The 18,635-nt window shown below is 46.6% G+C and overlaps 1 protein-coding gene across 2 annotated transcripts in view; it reads right to left on the reverse strand.

Annotated features, from left to right (window-relative positions):
- LAMC3 (laminin subunit gamma 3) overlaps positions 1–18,635 on the reverse strand; it is a 770,318-nt gene that overhangs the window by 148,697 nt on the left and 602,986 nt on the right. For both annotated transcript variants that reach the window (XM_085613958.1, XM_085613956.1), the window contains exon 17: positions 10,367–10,545. In XM_085613958.1, coding sequence (XP_085470084.1) covers positions 10,367–10,545 — 179 coding nt within the window. The remainder of the gene's footprint in view (positions 1–10,366; positions 10,546–18,635) is intronic.

Raw genomic sequence — 18,635 nt, forward strand, 5'->3', positions numbered from 1 at the left:
CACACAGACACACACAGACAAATGCTATCCTCACCACACCACGGCCGTAGCGTGCACTGATCACCTCTCAACACACACACTTGCAGAGACACACACGCTTAGACACACACAGACTCACACACAGACAAATGTTATCCTCAAAACACCACGGCTGTAGCGTGCACTGATCACCACTCAAGACACACTTTTAGAGAGAGACACACGCACAGACACACACAGACTCACACACAGACAAATGCTATCCTCAAAACACCACGGCCGTAGCGTGCACTGACCACCACTCAAGACACACTTTTAGAGAGAGACACACACGCATAGACACACACAGACTCACACACAGACAAATATTATCCTCAAAACACCACGGCCGTAGCGTGCACTGATCACCACTGAAGACACACTTTTAGAGAGAGACACACACGCATAGACACACAGACTCACACACAGACAAATATTATCCTCAAAACACCACGGCCGTAGCGTGCACTGATCACCACTCAAGACACACTTTTAGAGAGAGACACGCACGCATAGACACACACAGACTCACACACAGACAAATGCTATCCTCACCACACCACGGCCGTAGCGTGCACTGGTCACCTCTCAAGACACACACTTGCAGAGACACACACGCTTAGACACACACAGACTCACACACAGACAAATGTTATCCTCAAAACACCACGGCCGTAGCGTGCACTGATCACCACTCAAGACACACTTTTAGAGAGAGACACACACGCATAGACACACACAGACTCACACACAGACAAATGTTATCCTCACCACACCATGGCCGTAGCGTGCACTGATCACCACTCAAGGCACACTTTTAGAGAGAGACACACGCACAGACACACACAAACTCACACACAAATGCTATCCTCAAAACACCACGGCCGTAGCGTGCACTGATCACCACTCAAGACACACACTTACAGAGACACACACGCATAGACACACACAGACTCACACACAGACAAATGTTATCCTCACCACACCACGGCCGCTGTGTGCACTGATCACCTCTCAAGACACACACTTACAGAGAAACACACACATAGACACACACAGACTCACACACAGACAAATGCTATCCTCACCACACCACGGCCGCTGTGTGCACTGATCACCTCTCAAGACACACACTTACAGAGACACACACGCATAGACACACACAGACTCACACACAGACAAATGTTATCCTCAAAACACCACGGCCGTAGCGTGCACTGATCACCACTCAAGACACACTTTTAGAGAGAGACACACACGCATAGACACACACAGACTCACACACAGACAAATATTATCCTCAAAACACCATGGCCGTAGAGTGCACTGATCACCTCTCAAGACACACACTTACAGAGACACACACGCATACACACACAGCCTCACACACAGACAAATGTTATCCTCACCACACCACGGCCATAGCGTGCACTGATCACCACTCAAGACACACTTTTAGAGAGAGACACACACGCATAGACACACACAGACTCACACACAGACTAATGTTATCCTCAAAACACCACGGCTGCTGTGTGCACTGATCACCACTCAAGACACACTTTTAGAGAGAGACACACACGCATAGACACACACAGACTCACACACATACAAATGTTATCCTCAAAACACCACGGCCGTAGCGTGCACTGATCACCACTCAAGACACACTTTTAGAGAGAGACACACACGCATAGACACACAGACTCACACACAGACAAATATTATCCTCAAAACACCACGGCCGTAGCGTGCACTGATCACCACTCAAGACACACTTTTAGAGAGAGACACACACGCATAGACACACACAGACTCACACACAGACAAATGTTATCATCACCACACCACGGCCGTAGCGTGCACTGATCACCACTCAAGACACACTTTTAGAGAGAGACACACGCACAGACACACACAAACTCACACACAGACAAATGCTATCCTCAAAACACCACGGCCGTAGCGTGCACTGATCACCACTCAAGACACACACTTACAGAGACACACACGCATAGACACACACAGACTCACACACAGACAAATGTTATCCTCACCACACCACGGCCGCTGTGTGCACTGATCACCTCTCAAGACACACACTTACAGAGAAACACACACATAGACACACACAGACTCACACACAGACAAATGCTATCCTCACCACACCACGGCCGCTGTGTGCACTGATCACCTCTCAAGACACACACTTACAGAGACACACACGCATAGACACACACAGACTCACACACAGACAAATGTTATCCTCAAAACACCACGGCCGTAGCGTGCACTGATCACCACTCAAGACACACTTTTAGAGAGAGACACACGCACAGACACACACAGACTCACACACAGACAAATGCTATCCTCAAAACACCACGGCCGTAGCGTGCACTGACCACCACTCAAAACACACTTTAAGAGAGAGACACACACGCATAGACACACATAGACTCACACACAGACAAATATTATCCTCAAAACACCATGGCCGTAGAGTGCACTGATCACCTCTCAAGACACACACTTACAGAGACACACACGCATACACACACAGCCTCACACACAGACAAATGTTATCCTCACCACACCACGGCCGTAGCGTGCACTGATCACCACTCAAGACACACTTTTAGAGAGAGACACACACGCATAGACACACACAGACTCACACACAGACTAATGTTATCCTCAAAACACCACGGCTGCTGTGTGCACTGATCACCACTCAAGACACACTTTTAGAGAGAGACACACACGCATAGACACACACAGACTCACACACATACAAATGTTATCCTCAAAACACCACGGCCGTAGCGTGCACTGATCACCACTCAAGACACACTTTTAGAGAGAGACACGCATGCATGGACACACACAGACTCACACACAGACAAATGCTATCCTCACCACACCACGGCCGTAGCGTGCACTGATCACCATTCAAGACACACACTTACAGAGACACACACGCATAGACACACACAGACTTACACACAGACAAATGTTATCCTCACCACACCACGGCCGCTGTGTGCACTGATCACCTCTCAAGACACACACTTACAGAGACACACACGCATAGACACACACAGACTCACACACAGACAAATGTTATCCTCAAAACACCACGGCCGTAGCGTGCACTGATCACCACTCAAGACACACACTTACAGAGACACACACACATACACACACAGACTCACACACAGACAAATGTTATTCTCAAAACACCACGGCCATAGCGTGCACTGATCACCACTCAAGACACACTTTTAGAGAGAGACACACACGCATAGACACACAGACTCACACACAGACAAATGTTATCCTCAAAACACCACGGCCGTAGCGTGCACTGATCACCACTCAAGACACACTTTTAGAGAGAGACACACACACATAGACACACACAGACTCAAACACAGACAAATGCTATCCTCGCCACACCACGGCCGCTGTGTGCACTGATCACCTCTTAAGACACACACTTACAGAGACACACACACAGACACACACAGACTCACACACAGACAAATGTTATCCTCACCACACCACGGCCGCTGTGTGCACTGATCACCTCTCAAGACACACACTTACAGAGACACACATGAATAGACACACACACAGACTCACACACAGACAAATGTTATCCTCACCACACCACGGCCATAGCGTGCACTGATCACCTCTCAAGACACACACTTACAGAGACACACACGCATAGACACACACAGACTCACACACAGACAAATGATATCCTCAAAACACCACGGCCGTAGCGTGCACTGATCACCACTCAAGACACACTTTTAGAGAGAGACACACACGCATAGACACACACAGACTCACACACAGACAAATGTTGGCAGTGTGCAGAATTTTTTTTCGTAACACATTTCTCAGGGCGTCAATCACTCCAGATGTATTTTTGCTCCTGTAAAACAAAAATGCTAACGTTTTCAGACTTGTAATATTCTTATAAATCAGTCAAAATAACTTCTGAAGTCAGCATTTTATCCATTTGAACGACAACAACAGCCCTGAATCAAGTTGGAGCGGTGGCTCAGCGACCTAAACGTTCTCTGTTAACATGTGCGCGTTTCAAGTTCACATACAGGCACTCTAAACTAAGGGGCAGATTTACAAGAAAGTGACTCAGAGCGTGCTGCGAGCCATTGGGCTGCGCCGCACTGAGTCACTTTCAAAGCACAGGGATGCGACATATTTACAACAATATGTCACATCTCTGTGCAAGGATGCCTGCATCGTGGGGAGATTGGTTTTGTTCAGGAAGGGTTCCCTTCTTGCACAAAACCAATCTAAAATGCCGCTTTTCAGCTTCTGCGTGTGCTGCATTAGCGCACATAGAAACTGAAAAACGTAATTGTTTCAATGATTGTTTTTTCTCAGGAAGGGTTCCCTTCCTGAACAAAATCAATCATTAGAGGTGATTTCCTCTTTCTATGCGGGCTGCAGAATACAACACACATAGAAAGAGGGAAACAAACGAGGAGAAATGAATACATTTCTCCTCATTGTGCCTCCCTATGCCACCCCTGGGAGGCGTGACATTCACACGCATTTCCAGATTTACGATTCCTTGTACATCTGGAGATGTGTCTTGTTCCATGGGTGTTGCGTGGGAACACTCACAGCAACACCCATGGAACACCCAAAGTGCTGCGTGTGAAGGGGATGTATTTACAAGGACAGGGAAGGTCACGCAGGGTGGCTTTTCCTGTCCTCGTAAATATGGAGCAGTGAAATGCGCCACCAGTACATCACAAAAAGTGACGCACCGGTGGCGCAGGGGGTTGTAAATCTGCCCCTGAGACTGATTCTGAGGTCAGCACATTGAGTACTCTTTGAAACGGTAAGGTTAAGGCCCGGTATTTATAGCACTTAGAAACCAGAGAGGGTGCTATGAAGCAATTTGTTGTTTGGCATCAACATTTGTATAGCGCCTTCTATAATCAGTATGGCACCTTAGCGCTTGAGTAGGTGCTCATTTTGATAGGGGTCTGCGATTTCCATCAACACTGTTGTGCGATAATCTACAGGCCATGAATTCCACTGCTGGTCCAGCTGTCCATCCTTCCGACTTGAGCCAGACGCCTCCTTATCTCTGTTCAAGCGCTGAGCCGCGCCCCTCTGCAGCTAGGAGGGCCCACCCAGCGTACCTTTCACCCAAAAGTTCCAAGTTTGGTAATGATTAATGTCCCAGCTCTACTCTATCAGACATGCCAACCCTCCCCATGCAGGCGGGAGACTACCGATTTCAAGGCTTGTCTCCCGCCTCTCGATTCCCGCAAGCAAAACCCGATTCCTCGGGGTTTCAGCTGACAGGGCTTGGTATTGTGTAACGGGCTAATTCTTCCAGTGATAGCCAGAGTGGCGATGCAGGGGCTCTAGAAGGGGTGAAAAACCAACACAGCCTCCTTAGCAAGTAAATGGTCTTTTAAAGACCTGTGAAGTACTCGGGTGGGAGGGGGAGCGGCTGTGTGTGTGCCCTGGAAGCTGTTTCAGCCCGGGCTGCCACACAGGGGGGGTGTATGCACTGCCAGCAAATTGCCAGGCCAGTGCACAGCACTTGCATCACCCTCTCTCTGCCTACCATTGCGCTCCATGCTTCTGAAAGGTAAGAAAAAAAACGTGCACTTGCGTTTCAAATGTCCGATCCTGCAGCAGCACGCTTCTTTAGCCCATACATGACAGTAACCCGATTCAAGGCCCCCTTCTCCCGATTTTTAGGTCGAGCCTAGAGCAGCGCATGCGCTGCTTGCTCGACTTTTAGTAAAGGGGTTTAGAAAGTGCTACCAGAGGCTTTTTGCTGGCCTCAAGCTTGCGTGCATGTGCGCATGAACGTGCGCAGCCACCATCTGTCTTCTCTCCGTCACGGGCAATTAAGTGCATCGTGATCACTTTCACTTTTGGGCGCCCGCACGGCCAATGCTTCCATTGTGCTTTAAATCCACTATTTCTTTCAAATAACCCACTGCCGCTGCCCTACCAGAGCCACAGTCCACTCACTCATCGTGAAACAAGAAGCTCACCCCCAGTACCACAGAAAACACCGTCATCGAATCTTTGCTTTTGAACTGTTTGACATTTCGGTTGGCGATGTGCCCTCAGTCACGTTTATCTCACCACCCGTTGTCAATCACGCGCCTCACAATGTCTGGCTGTCAAGTGCCGCCATTCCGCATGCGTCAGCCATGGCGTTTTAGCCAGCCGAACTGCATTATGGGACTGGTAGTTCTGTCTTTAAATTATATTTGCAGTTTAAAAATTCACCACGCTAATTAATATTGGAAAATGTCTAGGGAGGGAGTCACTTAGTAGCTTCCGCCTCCCACTCCCAGAACCCCGCCTCCTCATCTAAGTGGTTATATCTGAATGATGCAAGGTGAGAAGTCGGGGCTGGGGCTTTTCGGTCTGTTTTGCAAATGCTGCAATAAAAGTCTCTTCTTTACACCGAGAAATTCAGTGGATCTCCGACTCACCCCCGAAAATCTCAAGAATGTAGCGGAGCCCCTGCTTTCCTGGAGTCCCCAGTCAACCCCGGCTCATTCACAGCCTTCCAGTTTCCCACTTTCATGCACAAGTACGTCATCCAGTCTTCTGCATTCTGGGATTTGTACGTTACATTTCTTCCAAAGTAAAATGAGGACTACAAATCCAACAATACAAAGTAACAAGCATTGGCATAGCCAATAGGTCTCGCATTTGGGACCTTATAAGTGTTTAGCCATGTAACAGTTGGTGTTGTTGCACCAAGGATATTCTGCTGCATAACTAAATACTTCTAAGGTCCCAAAAGCGAGACCTATTGGCTATGCCAATGCTTGTTTTTTTAATCTCCCACTTTGCTCTTCTGAAATGTTGGCATGTATGCTCTATGCATGACTCTACTCTGTGCAAGGTCCCAACGGTGATGCTACGCACAGGCAGCTGCCCAGGGCCCCAGAGCCCAGCTGACCAACATGGGGCCCAATGACTGTGAGGCCCCCTGCACTGGGCCTCGAAGCCATGGTGTGGCGATGTGAGGCCCAGGAACTCTAATTCGAGTAGCTCTGCAAAGAATGAGGCCTCGCCATGCTGGACATGACTGTGAGGCCCAGGAAAGGGACTCCACAGGGAAGGGAAGGGACTCCCCATCTATTGGGCCTCACAGCGCTGCACCGTAGGTGCGATGCTCAGGGTAGGAAAGACCCGCCTGACGGGCTAAGCACTGACGGTGTGGCGCAGCGATGGGGTCAGGCCCTGGGTAGGGTGGCCAGCCTCTGTATAGGGCAGGTTTGACCTGTAATTTCGTATCCAGTCCAGCGCTCCCCACACAAAGGCACTGCAGGACACGCACACTCCCGCACTTTTCGACCCTTTCAAAGTACAAAGGACAAGTAGCGCTCTCTCAGCCCTGGAAGAGCTGTGAAAGAGATGCTTGTCGGCTAGCAGAGAGGCGCTGCAGTACAGGAGGGGTCCTGGAAAGAGCAGCTTCAGGAAAACCTTCAGCTATTGGGACGCAAACAACCTTGAATGACTGAATCCGACCCATGTTCAGGGCCTGTCCTGGGAGCATGGCCTCGGGGTCTATTTCTTCCATTGAGGCTGTTTCAAAGTGCTGTCACGTTGTCAACGAAGTCGCCAAGGCACCGGGAAAATATTATTTGCCCAGGATCAAACAGTTGGTTAAATTAGTAAAGCCAAGACTGCAGCGCGCAGCTACTAGGTGCAAAGGCCACACAGGGCAACTAAATTATGCAGCAAGAAAAGACAAACTGTGCGGCATAGCGCAGCACATTTTGTGATAGTTTTAATACTTTGTTTCTCATTTTTACACTTGTTAACACTGTCCGAGCATAGAGTGACCCTCATTTGTACAAGTTTAACACCCAAATATAGCAATAAGTAACAAAAAGATGGCCAGTCAACCTTTGAAAAGGGCCTTTCACTGCACAGCAACGTGTTGCTGCATTTTGAGTAACTTTTAAATCGTTCGAGCTAGAAACACTTTTTGTAGGTTAAAATTTGTAGAGTATGCAGCAGATTATGGTTTAAGTGGCAAATCCATAATGATACAGAAAAACACCAGGCCCACAGTCGCATAATTCCAATGGCTCCGGCTATACATTTACCATGATTGCATTCAGGTGAATATACCATACGACTGGGTACTTCTCCCCTCACAAGTAAAAATCAGACTACCTTTTCAATCATTTGCTTGCTAGTAGTTTTTACATGGAATCAAAATACTCCCACTCTTTCCAAAAAAGGAATAGGTTCAGAAATGTGAATGTCCAAGAGCACACCATTTGGCCAAATGGGAGGCCGGGACTAAAGAAATGCGTCTCCTGGTTCACATTTCCAACTAGTCCACTAGACCACAACTGGACTGTCAGCAGTTCCTACGGCAAGGCCAAGATGCTTCTTTACCCAGGGAAACGTCATTCTAGTCAGTGTTTATCTCCATCATATGTAAGTGAAATGGTAAAGCTGAGATTAGACGTCAAATATTCTAGTTCCAGGGCTAGAACATGCCCAGTGGACAAGGCATGTGGCAGTGGGCACTTACTGGACAGAGTGCATGGTAGATACTGATATATAGTACTGGTGTTTCAAAACTTAACAATTGCATTCCATTTGCATACCAGAGCCCAGTGGCATTGACTCTCTTGAAAGAAACTGACCCTTTGCTGCCCTCTGCTCAATTAACTATATTATCAAGAATCTTTAAGTACTCTTCAGAAATCTGACATGGAAGACGAACTCTTCAAAATGCTTCCACGAGAGAGCGCTTTCTTTTCACAGGTTGAGAAGCTACTACAAGTCGTTTAGGTTCTGCCAGTATCTTGAGACCCTCCTGGCTGAATAGTTGTGCTTTACAAACCCCCGATTGATAATAATAACCCGGTAATTGTAAAGCGCAAACTAATCACCCCATAGGCCCTCAAAGCGCTGGGGGCCGTCAGGAAGATTAAGTGACCTTTTGCCCAGAGTCACATGATGCTGAGCTGATCTGCTTCCCACACTGGGGATCGAACCGTGAGCCCCACGCTCCAGAGTCAGCTGCCCTGGCCACTATGCCACACCTCTCCCACGATTGATCGATTCTTGTGAGGCTGAGAGGAGCTTCGGTGGTCTACGCCTTCTGAAAACTTGGCTAAGATCAACTATATCCCAGAAAAGACTGAATCATGTTGCCATGTGCAACATACATAAAGAGATGGTGGACTCAGTTGACCTACAGGCAATAGCGAAATAATGTGTCCTCCCCTCTGAACAGCGCCAGAAATTATTTGGCTTTTCAAATTAAAGTTCATAATTTTATTATAGATGCCTGCAGCAAGAAAATACCATTTCTAATTAGTCCAATTGCATTTTGAGGTTTAGGAATGTGGCTAAGAGCATTTAGTTTATTCTTCCTTTCTGTTGTGCCCCCTTTTGTTTGCTTGGTGCATGAAGATGCAAGATTTATAAACAAGTTTTTTTCACATTTGGTTTAATTACTTTGTTAATGTAAATAACTATGAATCATACTTGCAAACGGTAACTACATGCCTGTATTTCTTAATATTTCACTGCAAAAATATGCGATTTGTTTAACAGGCCGTGCGGTTCTCACACAATGAACGATTTGTAGATGGTAATTGGAAATTCCTGTCACTCCCAGAAATGTAGTTTCTCCTACACCCCTGGCAGAGTGGTACTAAGGTGTCTGAGAAGGATCCTAGCCTACAGGTGGCTGGCAGAAAGCTGTGGGAAGGGCATGGCGTGGAGGTCACAGAGGGCGACTCCTGCATGGAGCTTGCCGGGAGTGGGCAGCTTGGCATGGAGCTCGCCCGGAGAGGGCAGCTTGGCAGGGAGCTTGCCTTCAGAGGGCAGCTTGGCATGGACCTCGCCCAGAGAGCTTTGCTTGGCATATAGCTTACCCAGAGAGGGCAGCTTGGAATGGAGCTCTCTCAGGGCAGAAGGGCAGCTTGGCATGGAGCTCGCCTAGAGAGGGCAGCTGGGCATGGACTGACTGAGATGGAACACTCGGAGGGAGAAGATGCGAGCAAGTGCCCAGAGGGTCAGTGCGAGCCTGGCAGAGAGAGCTTTAAAACAGTGTGACAAGAAGTCTGACAAAAGAGGGCTCAACCACCTTACAGCCTGGAATAGGGGAGTACCATAAAACCACAAAGTAGGGGACAATGAATTAAGAGCAGGAGGAACTGGCTTCATGAAAAGCTGCTGCTGAAAGAGGTCTATGGTAAGAGACCCTTTATTTGAGAGCAGAGGTGAAGTCCTTTGTCCAGAAGAACCCCCCTCTCCCAGATGCCCCAATGTCACATCCTACCTCCTCTTTCACCAGTGAGTAGCAGGTGGGACACTCCTCGCAGTCCGCTCTCTCCGGGCTGTAGAAGAAGTTCTGCTGGCACTGGTCACACTTGTAGCCCACGAAGCCACGCCTGCAGGTACACGTGCCATTCTCGTGGCACTGGGGGGAGATGGAGCCCAGTGGGGAGCAGTGACAGGCTGAAGAGAAGTGGGGGGTAGAAGAGAGGGGAGGTGAAGGAAACATAGAGACCCATCAGAATGATTATAATGTTTTATACTGCACATTCTAAAGGTGGCAGTTCATTTATATCTGATGCAAAGAAGGCACAACACTAAAACACATGCACACACACACACACACACACACACATATATGAACACAAACAACCAACTCCCACAGAGTGATCCATGGAAGGAGACACGGACTCGGGGCAGTAAGGATACGGCATCTGTTTTATTTGTTGAAAACAACAAGAGAGGGAGGGAAATAAATAAGGAACACTCTCAGTCCCCCAAGATAAATCTGATCATAACAGAAGAGTGTGCCTTGCAAACAATGAATGTCGAGCACGACAGAAGAATCCAACTAGGTTCTTTATAAAGCCCTCACTAGTTGGTGACATGCTTCATCATTGGGCCCCACCAGGAGAGGCCGAGTGCCACCCTGGTGTGCTACAACGCCAGAATTACTGCGGAGCTGGTTGTTCATGTGTAGTAAATAGTGAAGGAGTGAATATTAAAAGTGTCACGATTGTGTCAAAAAACAAATTTATTAGAAGCCAATCGGACACAGTAAAAACAAGGTGTGGGACAGTTGTGCTGAATAAATTGTTCAGCAAAGTCCACTTAAGTGTTTTTACTGTGTCCGATTGGCTTCTAATAAATTTGTTTTTGACACAATCGTGCCACGTTTAATATTCACTCCTTCACTATTCACTGCACACGAACAACCAGCTCCGCAGTAATTCTGGCATTGTAGCACACCAGGGTGGCACTCGGCCTCTCCTGGTGGGGCCCAATGATGAAGCATGTCACCAACTAGTGAGGGCTTTATAAAGCACCTAGTTGTATTCTTCTGTCGTGCTCTACATCTGTTTTATTTGATCAGATCAGCCTCAATCTCAAAATTAAAAAAGAGAGACGCGTTTCGGCTTGCTCGAAGCCTTTGTCAATCTGGTTGGCACCATTACAACAGCAGTCTATATGGCCCATCCTACCTAGGGCTTCAATAGATATAGAGAGCATACTTTCAAAACACAAAATCACCGTGAAAACCCTGTAATGCCTATACAAGATTTCTATACATGATGTCAACAGTGTAACAATTAAAAGCATTCACTGATATATTGCGTAATGCAAATATTTCACTGTATAGATTGCATGTCTATTACACGATAAATATTAAACATTTTGGGATTGAGGCTGATCTGATCAAATAAAACAGATACCGTATCCTTACTGCCCCGAGTCTGTGTCGCCTTCCATGGATCACTCTGTGGGAGTTGGTTGTTTGTGTTCATCCATTTCAGCGTGGTCAGTCATCACGCTTCACACGGAACACCAGTCGTTTGAGGCTCTCCTCTTTGACCGCATTGTTCTGGAGGATATATATATATATCCCTCTCTCTCTCTCTCATTATATATATATATATCTTGGCACAACATCTTCTTCAATGTCAGCGTAATCAATAGTTCATTGACATTTTAAACCAAAGAGGAGTACATAAGGTAGAGCAATTTGTCAAAATAGATGACTGCCCATCAAATCCAGTAAATACAATGGCATAGTGGCGGTCATCTTAGAACCATGTTCTATGGTTAGAGTATTGAAGCCTACTCCAGTGTATAGACAATCAAAATTCAATGATTAACGACGCAGTTTAACATCAGTCTAATTTTATATATGTTATAAATCTCAATTTCGACAGTGGAAGGAGGGAAACGGGGAGGTAATCCCTAAAAATAGTGTGTTATGATCGGAAATACTGCAATACAGCCATCCCAATTCATGTTGACATTGTCTCTCTAAGAAAATAAAAGATATTTAATTATTCTCAATAACAATTTCAATGATGGAAGGGGGGGTATCGGAGAGAGAAACCACATGTCTCATGACCGTTATCTCAAGATCAATATTGTAAACGACCATCATTCCAATTCATAATCGCCATGCCCGCTTTAAATGAGATGTAAATTAACAATCATTATTGTAATGATATTCTACAGGCTCCTCCTCAATCAAGCCCTGAATGGAGCCCCAAAGGTGTTATGCATGTTACGCTTTGTTGCACAGATCTATGAAACAAACTTTAACTTCAAAGAACCACCCCGGAGAGTTTTATCACAAAGGGTACAAGGGGTAGGGGAAGTCAAGTGCCACGAAACTATCGTATTCCTATACGATGCGAACCCACAGTTCCTCTTCATGGTTTAAACCTTGGGCGACTTCAGTTTGCAGCTCTATTATATACTTGGACTCCAAACGACATCGTTTCTCAACCCTATCCCCCCTCTCATCTTTTTGCACCTGATCTAAACAGAAGAATTAAAGCCGATCACGATTGCTGTTATGTTGCATTTCATTATGTTGAGCCGAGGGATAACTGACCTTTCTTAGCAATCGCCGCATATGTTCAAGGATTCTCTTTTTAGTCGGATGGATAGCACTTCCTGCATATCGTTTCAGACAGGGGCATTCTAAGAAATAGACCGTGAACTCTGACTTGCATATTGCAATTCAGTAATTTGTTTATCTTTTTAGATGTACTGGAACCGTGCGGCTATATTTACAGGCTTTGCATTTCAAATAGGGAAAGAAACCGGAGATCATATCTTTCGTTACAGGAGTGGTCCTATAATATAATGACTATGTACCAGATCTTTTATTGATAGGCTCCGTCTGTACGTGATCTGGTGGTATGGTGTAATAGCCCCTTTGACTGTTTTATCAGTTTGGAGAATATGCCAATTTTTCTTGAAAATCTGACCCACTTTATACAAATTTTCACTGAAATTAGCGCTCATCCCAATGGCTGCTTTCTGCCGGTTTCTGTTGGAAGCCTTGGTAGCTGAAAGTTGAGATCTCTTCATAGTTTCAGTCCTTTTCACTGCCTCCTCTAGAATACCTCTCGTGTATCCACTTTTCTCAAATCTCTCTCGGGCATCTGTTTTAGCTTTCTGGTACTCTTCTATATCAGTCCCGCTTAATGCGTGAGAATTCACCATAGGGGATGTTCTTTATTAAGCTCCTGGGATGATGGCGACCTGCGTGTAACACCAAGTTCCCAGCTGTTGGCATACGATATAGTCTGGTTAATAACTTGTTTTTCTCTACGCACACTTCCAGATCGGAGGTAAGTTGGTAAGCGAGAAAAATCAAATGCTAGACCACTTCCCAGCGAGATTTCTCAACGCAGGCGGTCGCGGATGGTCGCTACCTCTCATGTTGAGAAACCTTCTATTCGTGATGAGGAAGGTGCCGCTCAAGTAGAACTTCTACTCGAGCGGCAGAAGGAAGCAGCGCCCTCTTGCACTGTGCGCGATGCTGTTTGCGCTGATTTTACAATGCGGGACTAACAGCTGTTGCTAAAAATCAGTGCGAACCCACCCCGCCACTCGCTGAACTCCACATAGTTTGGAGGAGTTTTTTTGGCACCCCATCCTCTTTAAGCATGATTATCAAAATATTTTTAAGAACAGGCAGTGGGCCCATGGACCACTGCCTGCTCTAAAAAAATTAAAATTAAACATTTCAGTTTTTTTTTTTTAAAACACATCCCCTTCTGATTTAAGGAAAACAGGCTGTGTATAAAAACACAAAGTGCTTTATTTAAAAGCAGTCACAGACATGGCGGTCTGCTGACCCCAGCAGGCCACCATCACTGTGATGGCTATCATTTCAAATGGGACAGAAACTGCAACCAACTTCATTATTATTCATGACGTAGGTTAATCTGCGACCCACAGGGAATTGCTAATTAAATGTTTTAAGGTTTCTTACATTAGGAATTGGGATTTCTTAATTGCGATTTGGCAAGAATCACAATTTGGAAATCGCAAATCCTAATTGTGTACATCTGGTCCGAAATGTATTTTCTGTGTCAATCATTTTGCCTAATTTCATTTTCCTAATCCTTATGTTTAGCATCCTTCATATTTTTGGATCTCACAGGTACTGAGGGCAGCACTTCACTATCCTTCTTTACTTCCTGAATACATTTCTCAGCCTGTTCAATGTCTCCTGTTACTTCGAATGCAGCTTTAAGTGTTGTCTCACCACCTGACCCTAATCTTTATTGAATGGTCTTTGATTTGGTTTTCAGGTCAGGTGACGTTCGATCATATGACATGCTCAAAAGTGCATGTAACAGCGGGTCCTCTGGAGGCTGAAACAAACAGATCAGTGTCTTCACCCTTTTGGGCTCCTGGAATTGAATTTGAATCTTTTTCGAAACTTCTATATACTTGAAAAAAATCAAGCCACGATCCAGATAAAAGACACGGCGGAGGTTGTAAGCCAGACATACAAGCAGGATCAATTGCACATTATTCACTGCATGCATGTTAGGGTAGAAGATATTTCTGTAGTAATGTATATATATATATATATATATATATATATATATATATATGTATATATATATATTAGTTGAGCGTACCACCGTGAATACGCACAGATTGAAAGCGTGGTGCGCGCATCACCGTTTAAATAGTGTGTGTTATTTCACTAAACTGGCATGGGTAAAACCGAGATGAACCTGCAGGAAAGGTGGGATGGCACAAATGGGAACAGCCAGTCAGTGTGACACCCCTCACCTCAGTAGAAAGGCCATTTGCATTCGCTGCCTAACCACACCCCACAGTAGATGGTCAACGCAGTGACGGGTTGAGGAGCAGTTATAGGGCGGTCGCCCCATCATTCGCTTCCTCAAACAGTTTCCGCCTAACATTCAAAAGAGCAGTCTCACATCTGTTGGAGCTGTCTCACATCCAACAGCGCCTTGAGACCCTAATGGGTAAGTAGCGCGCTTTATAAACCCCTGATTGATTGATTGATTGAATAGAGCTGTCTCACATCCAACAGAGCTGTCTCACATCCAATGGCGCTGTCTGACATCCAACAGAGCTTTCCCACATCCAACAAAGCTGACTCACATCCAACAGACCTGTCTCATATCCAACAGAGCTGTCTCATATCCGGCGGAGCGGGAAACAACCTTTACAACGCAGTCATTACATTGGACTACCTTTACAACGCAGTCATTACAACGCAACATCCTTTACATCGCATGCCATTACAACGCTGCCATTACATCGCAAGTCACTACAACGCATGTCATTACAACGCATGTCACTACAACGCATACCATTACAACGCATAGTTTTTACCCTTACACTATCCAACACTTACCCTACTGTTGCACTCCCTGGAGTGGGAATAGTAATTTTTACCCCTACACTATCCAACACTTACGCTACTGTTGCACTCACTGGAGTTAGAATAGTAATTTTTACCCCTACACTATCCAACACTTACCTTAAATGCAATGTAATGGTACGCATTATAATGGCATGCGTTGTAATGCTATAATGCGATATAATGGAATGCATTGTAAGTGTAGTTTCTAAAAAGGCATTGTGATGCCATGCGATGTAAAATCATGCATTGTAATGGATGTTGCGATGTAAAAACTGCGTTGTAAAGGCATGCATTGTAAATGTTTGCGTTGTAACGTCATACATTCGGCGGAGCTGTCCCACATCCAACGGGCCTGTCTGACATCCAACGGAGCTGTCCCACATCCAACAGAGCTGTCTCACATCCAACAGAGCTGTCATTCATCCAACAACGCTGTCTCATATTCAATGGAGCTATCTCACATCTGCTGGGGCTGTCTCAGTCACATCCAACGGAGCTGTCTCACATCCAGCGGAGCTGTTCCACATCCAACAGAGCTGTCTCAAATCCAACGAAGCTGGTTCACATCCAACGGAGCTGTCTGACATCCAAAAGAGCTATCCCACATCCAACGGAGATGTCTCATATCCAACAGAGCTGTCCCACACCCAACGAAGCTGACTCACATCCAACGGAGCTATCTCACATCCAACGGAGCTGTCTCACATCCAACGGAGCTGTCTCACATCCAACAGAGCTGTTTCACATCCAACTAAGCTGTCTCACATCCAACAGGGCGGCGAACCATCCAGTTGAGCTGTGTGACATCCAACAGAGCTGTCTCACATCCAACAGAGCTGTCTCACATCCAACGGAGCTGTCCCATATCCAAAGGAGCTGTCTCACATTCAAAAGACCTGTCTCACATGCAAGGGAGCTGTGCCACATCCAACGGAGCTGTCTCACATCCAACGGAGCTGTCTCACATCCAACGGAGCTGTCTCACATCCAACGGAGCTGTCTCACATCCAGCGGAGCTGTCTCACATCCAGCGGAGCTGTCTCGCATCCAGCAGAGCTGTCTCGCATCCAGCAGAGCTGTTTCACAGCCAGCAGAGTTGTCTCACATTCAACAAAGCTGTCCCACATCCATTGGAGCTGTCCCACATCCATTGGAGCTGTCCCACATTCAACAGAGCTGTCACACATCCAATGGAGCTGTCTCACATTAATCGGAGCTGTCTCACATCAATCGGAGCTGTCTCACATCCAACGGAGCTGTCTCACATCCAAAGGTGTTCTCTCACTTCCAACGGAGCTGCCTCACATCCAATGGAGCTGTCTGACATCCAACAGAGCTGTCTGACATCCAACAGAGCTGTCTCACATCCAACAGAGCTGTCTCACATCCAACAGAGCTGTCATTCATCCAACGACGCTGTCTCATATTCAATGGAGCTATCTCACATCTGCTGGAGCTGTCTCAGTCACATCCAACGGAGCTGTCTCACATCCAGTGGAGCTGTCTCAAATCCAACGAAGCTGTCTCACATCCAACGGAGCTGTCTGACATCCAAAAGAGCTATCCCACATCCAACGGAGATGTCTCATATCCAACAGAGCTGTCCCACACCCAACGAAGCTGACTCACATCCAACGGAGCTGTCTCACATCCAACGGAGCTGTCTCACATCCAACGGAGCTGTCTCACATCCAACAGAGCTGTCTCACATCCAACAGAGCTGTCTCACATCCAACTAAGCTGTCTCACATCCAACAAGGCGGCGAACCATCCAGCTGAGCTGTGTGACATCCAACAGAGCTGTCTCACATCCAACAGAGCTGTCTCACATCCAACGGAGCTGTCCCATATCCAAAGGAGCTGTCTCACATTCAAAAGACCTGTCTCACATGCAAGGGAGCTGTGCCACATCCAACGGAGCTGTCTCACATCCAACGGAGCTGTCTCACATCCAGCAGAGCTGTCTCGCATCCAGCAGAGCTGTCTCACATCCAACAGAGCTGTTTCACAGCCAGCAGAGTTGTCTCACATTCAGCAAAGCTGTCCCACATCCATTGGAGCTGTCCCACATCCATTGGAGCTGTCCCACATTCAACAGAGCTGTCACACATCCAATGGAGCTGTCTCACATCAATCGGAGCTGTCTCACATCAATTGGAGCTGTCTCACATCAATTGGAGCTGTCTCACATCCAACGGAGCTGTCTCACATCCAAAGGTGTTCTCTCACTTCCAACGGAGCTGCCTCACATCCAATGGAGCTGTCTGACATCCAACTGAGCTGTCTGACACCCAACAGAGCTGTCTCACACCCAACAGAGCTGTCTCACATCCAACGGAGTTGTCTCACATCTAACAGAGATGTCTCACAACAAACGGAGCTGTCTCACATTCAACTGAGCTATCTCACATCCAACAGAGCTGTCTCATATCCAATGGAGATGCCTCACATCCAACTGAGCTGTCTCACATCCAATGGCGATGTCTCACATCCAACGGAGATGTCTCACATCCTACAGACCTGTCTCACATCCAACGGCGCTGTCTCATTTCCAAAGGAGCTGCCTGTAGGGAGGTGGAATCTGACTGCATGGTTACCCCCACTTTTTGGCTTGTGTTTTGCTGGTTTTTGACTTTGTTTTACTGGGATCCTGCTAATCAGGACCCCAGTCTATCTGCTTTCTCCCTAAATTGGTTGTTCATGTACTTTAGGGACACTCCAGATTGGATTCTGGGGTGCCCTTATAAGTCCCTAGTATATGGTATACTTTATACCCAGGGCATAGGTACCCCAGAGGCCTCTCAGGGGCTGCAGCATGTATTATGCCACCCCTGGGAGACCATTCAAAATGACACAACAGGTCTGCTAC

The sequence above is a fragment of the Triturus cristatus genome, chromosome 1_2 (genome assembly GCF_964204655.1).
Source record: "Triturus cristatus chromosome 1_2, aTriCri1.1, whole genome shotgun sequence".
In the NCBI taxonomy this organism is placed as follows: domain Eukaryota; kingdom Metazoa; phylum Chordata; class Amphibia; order Caudata; family Salamandridae; genus Triturus; species Triturus cristatus.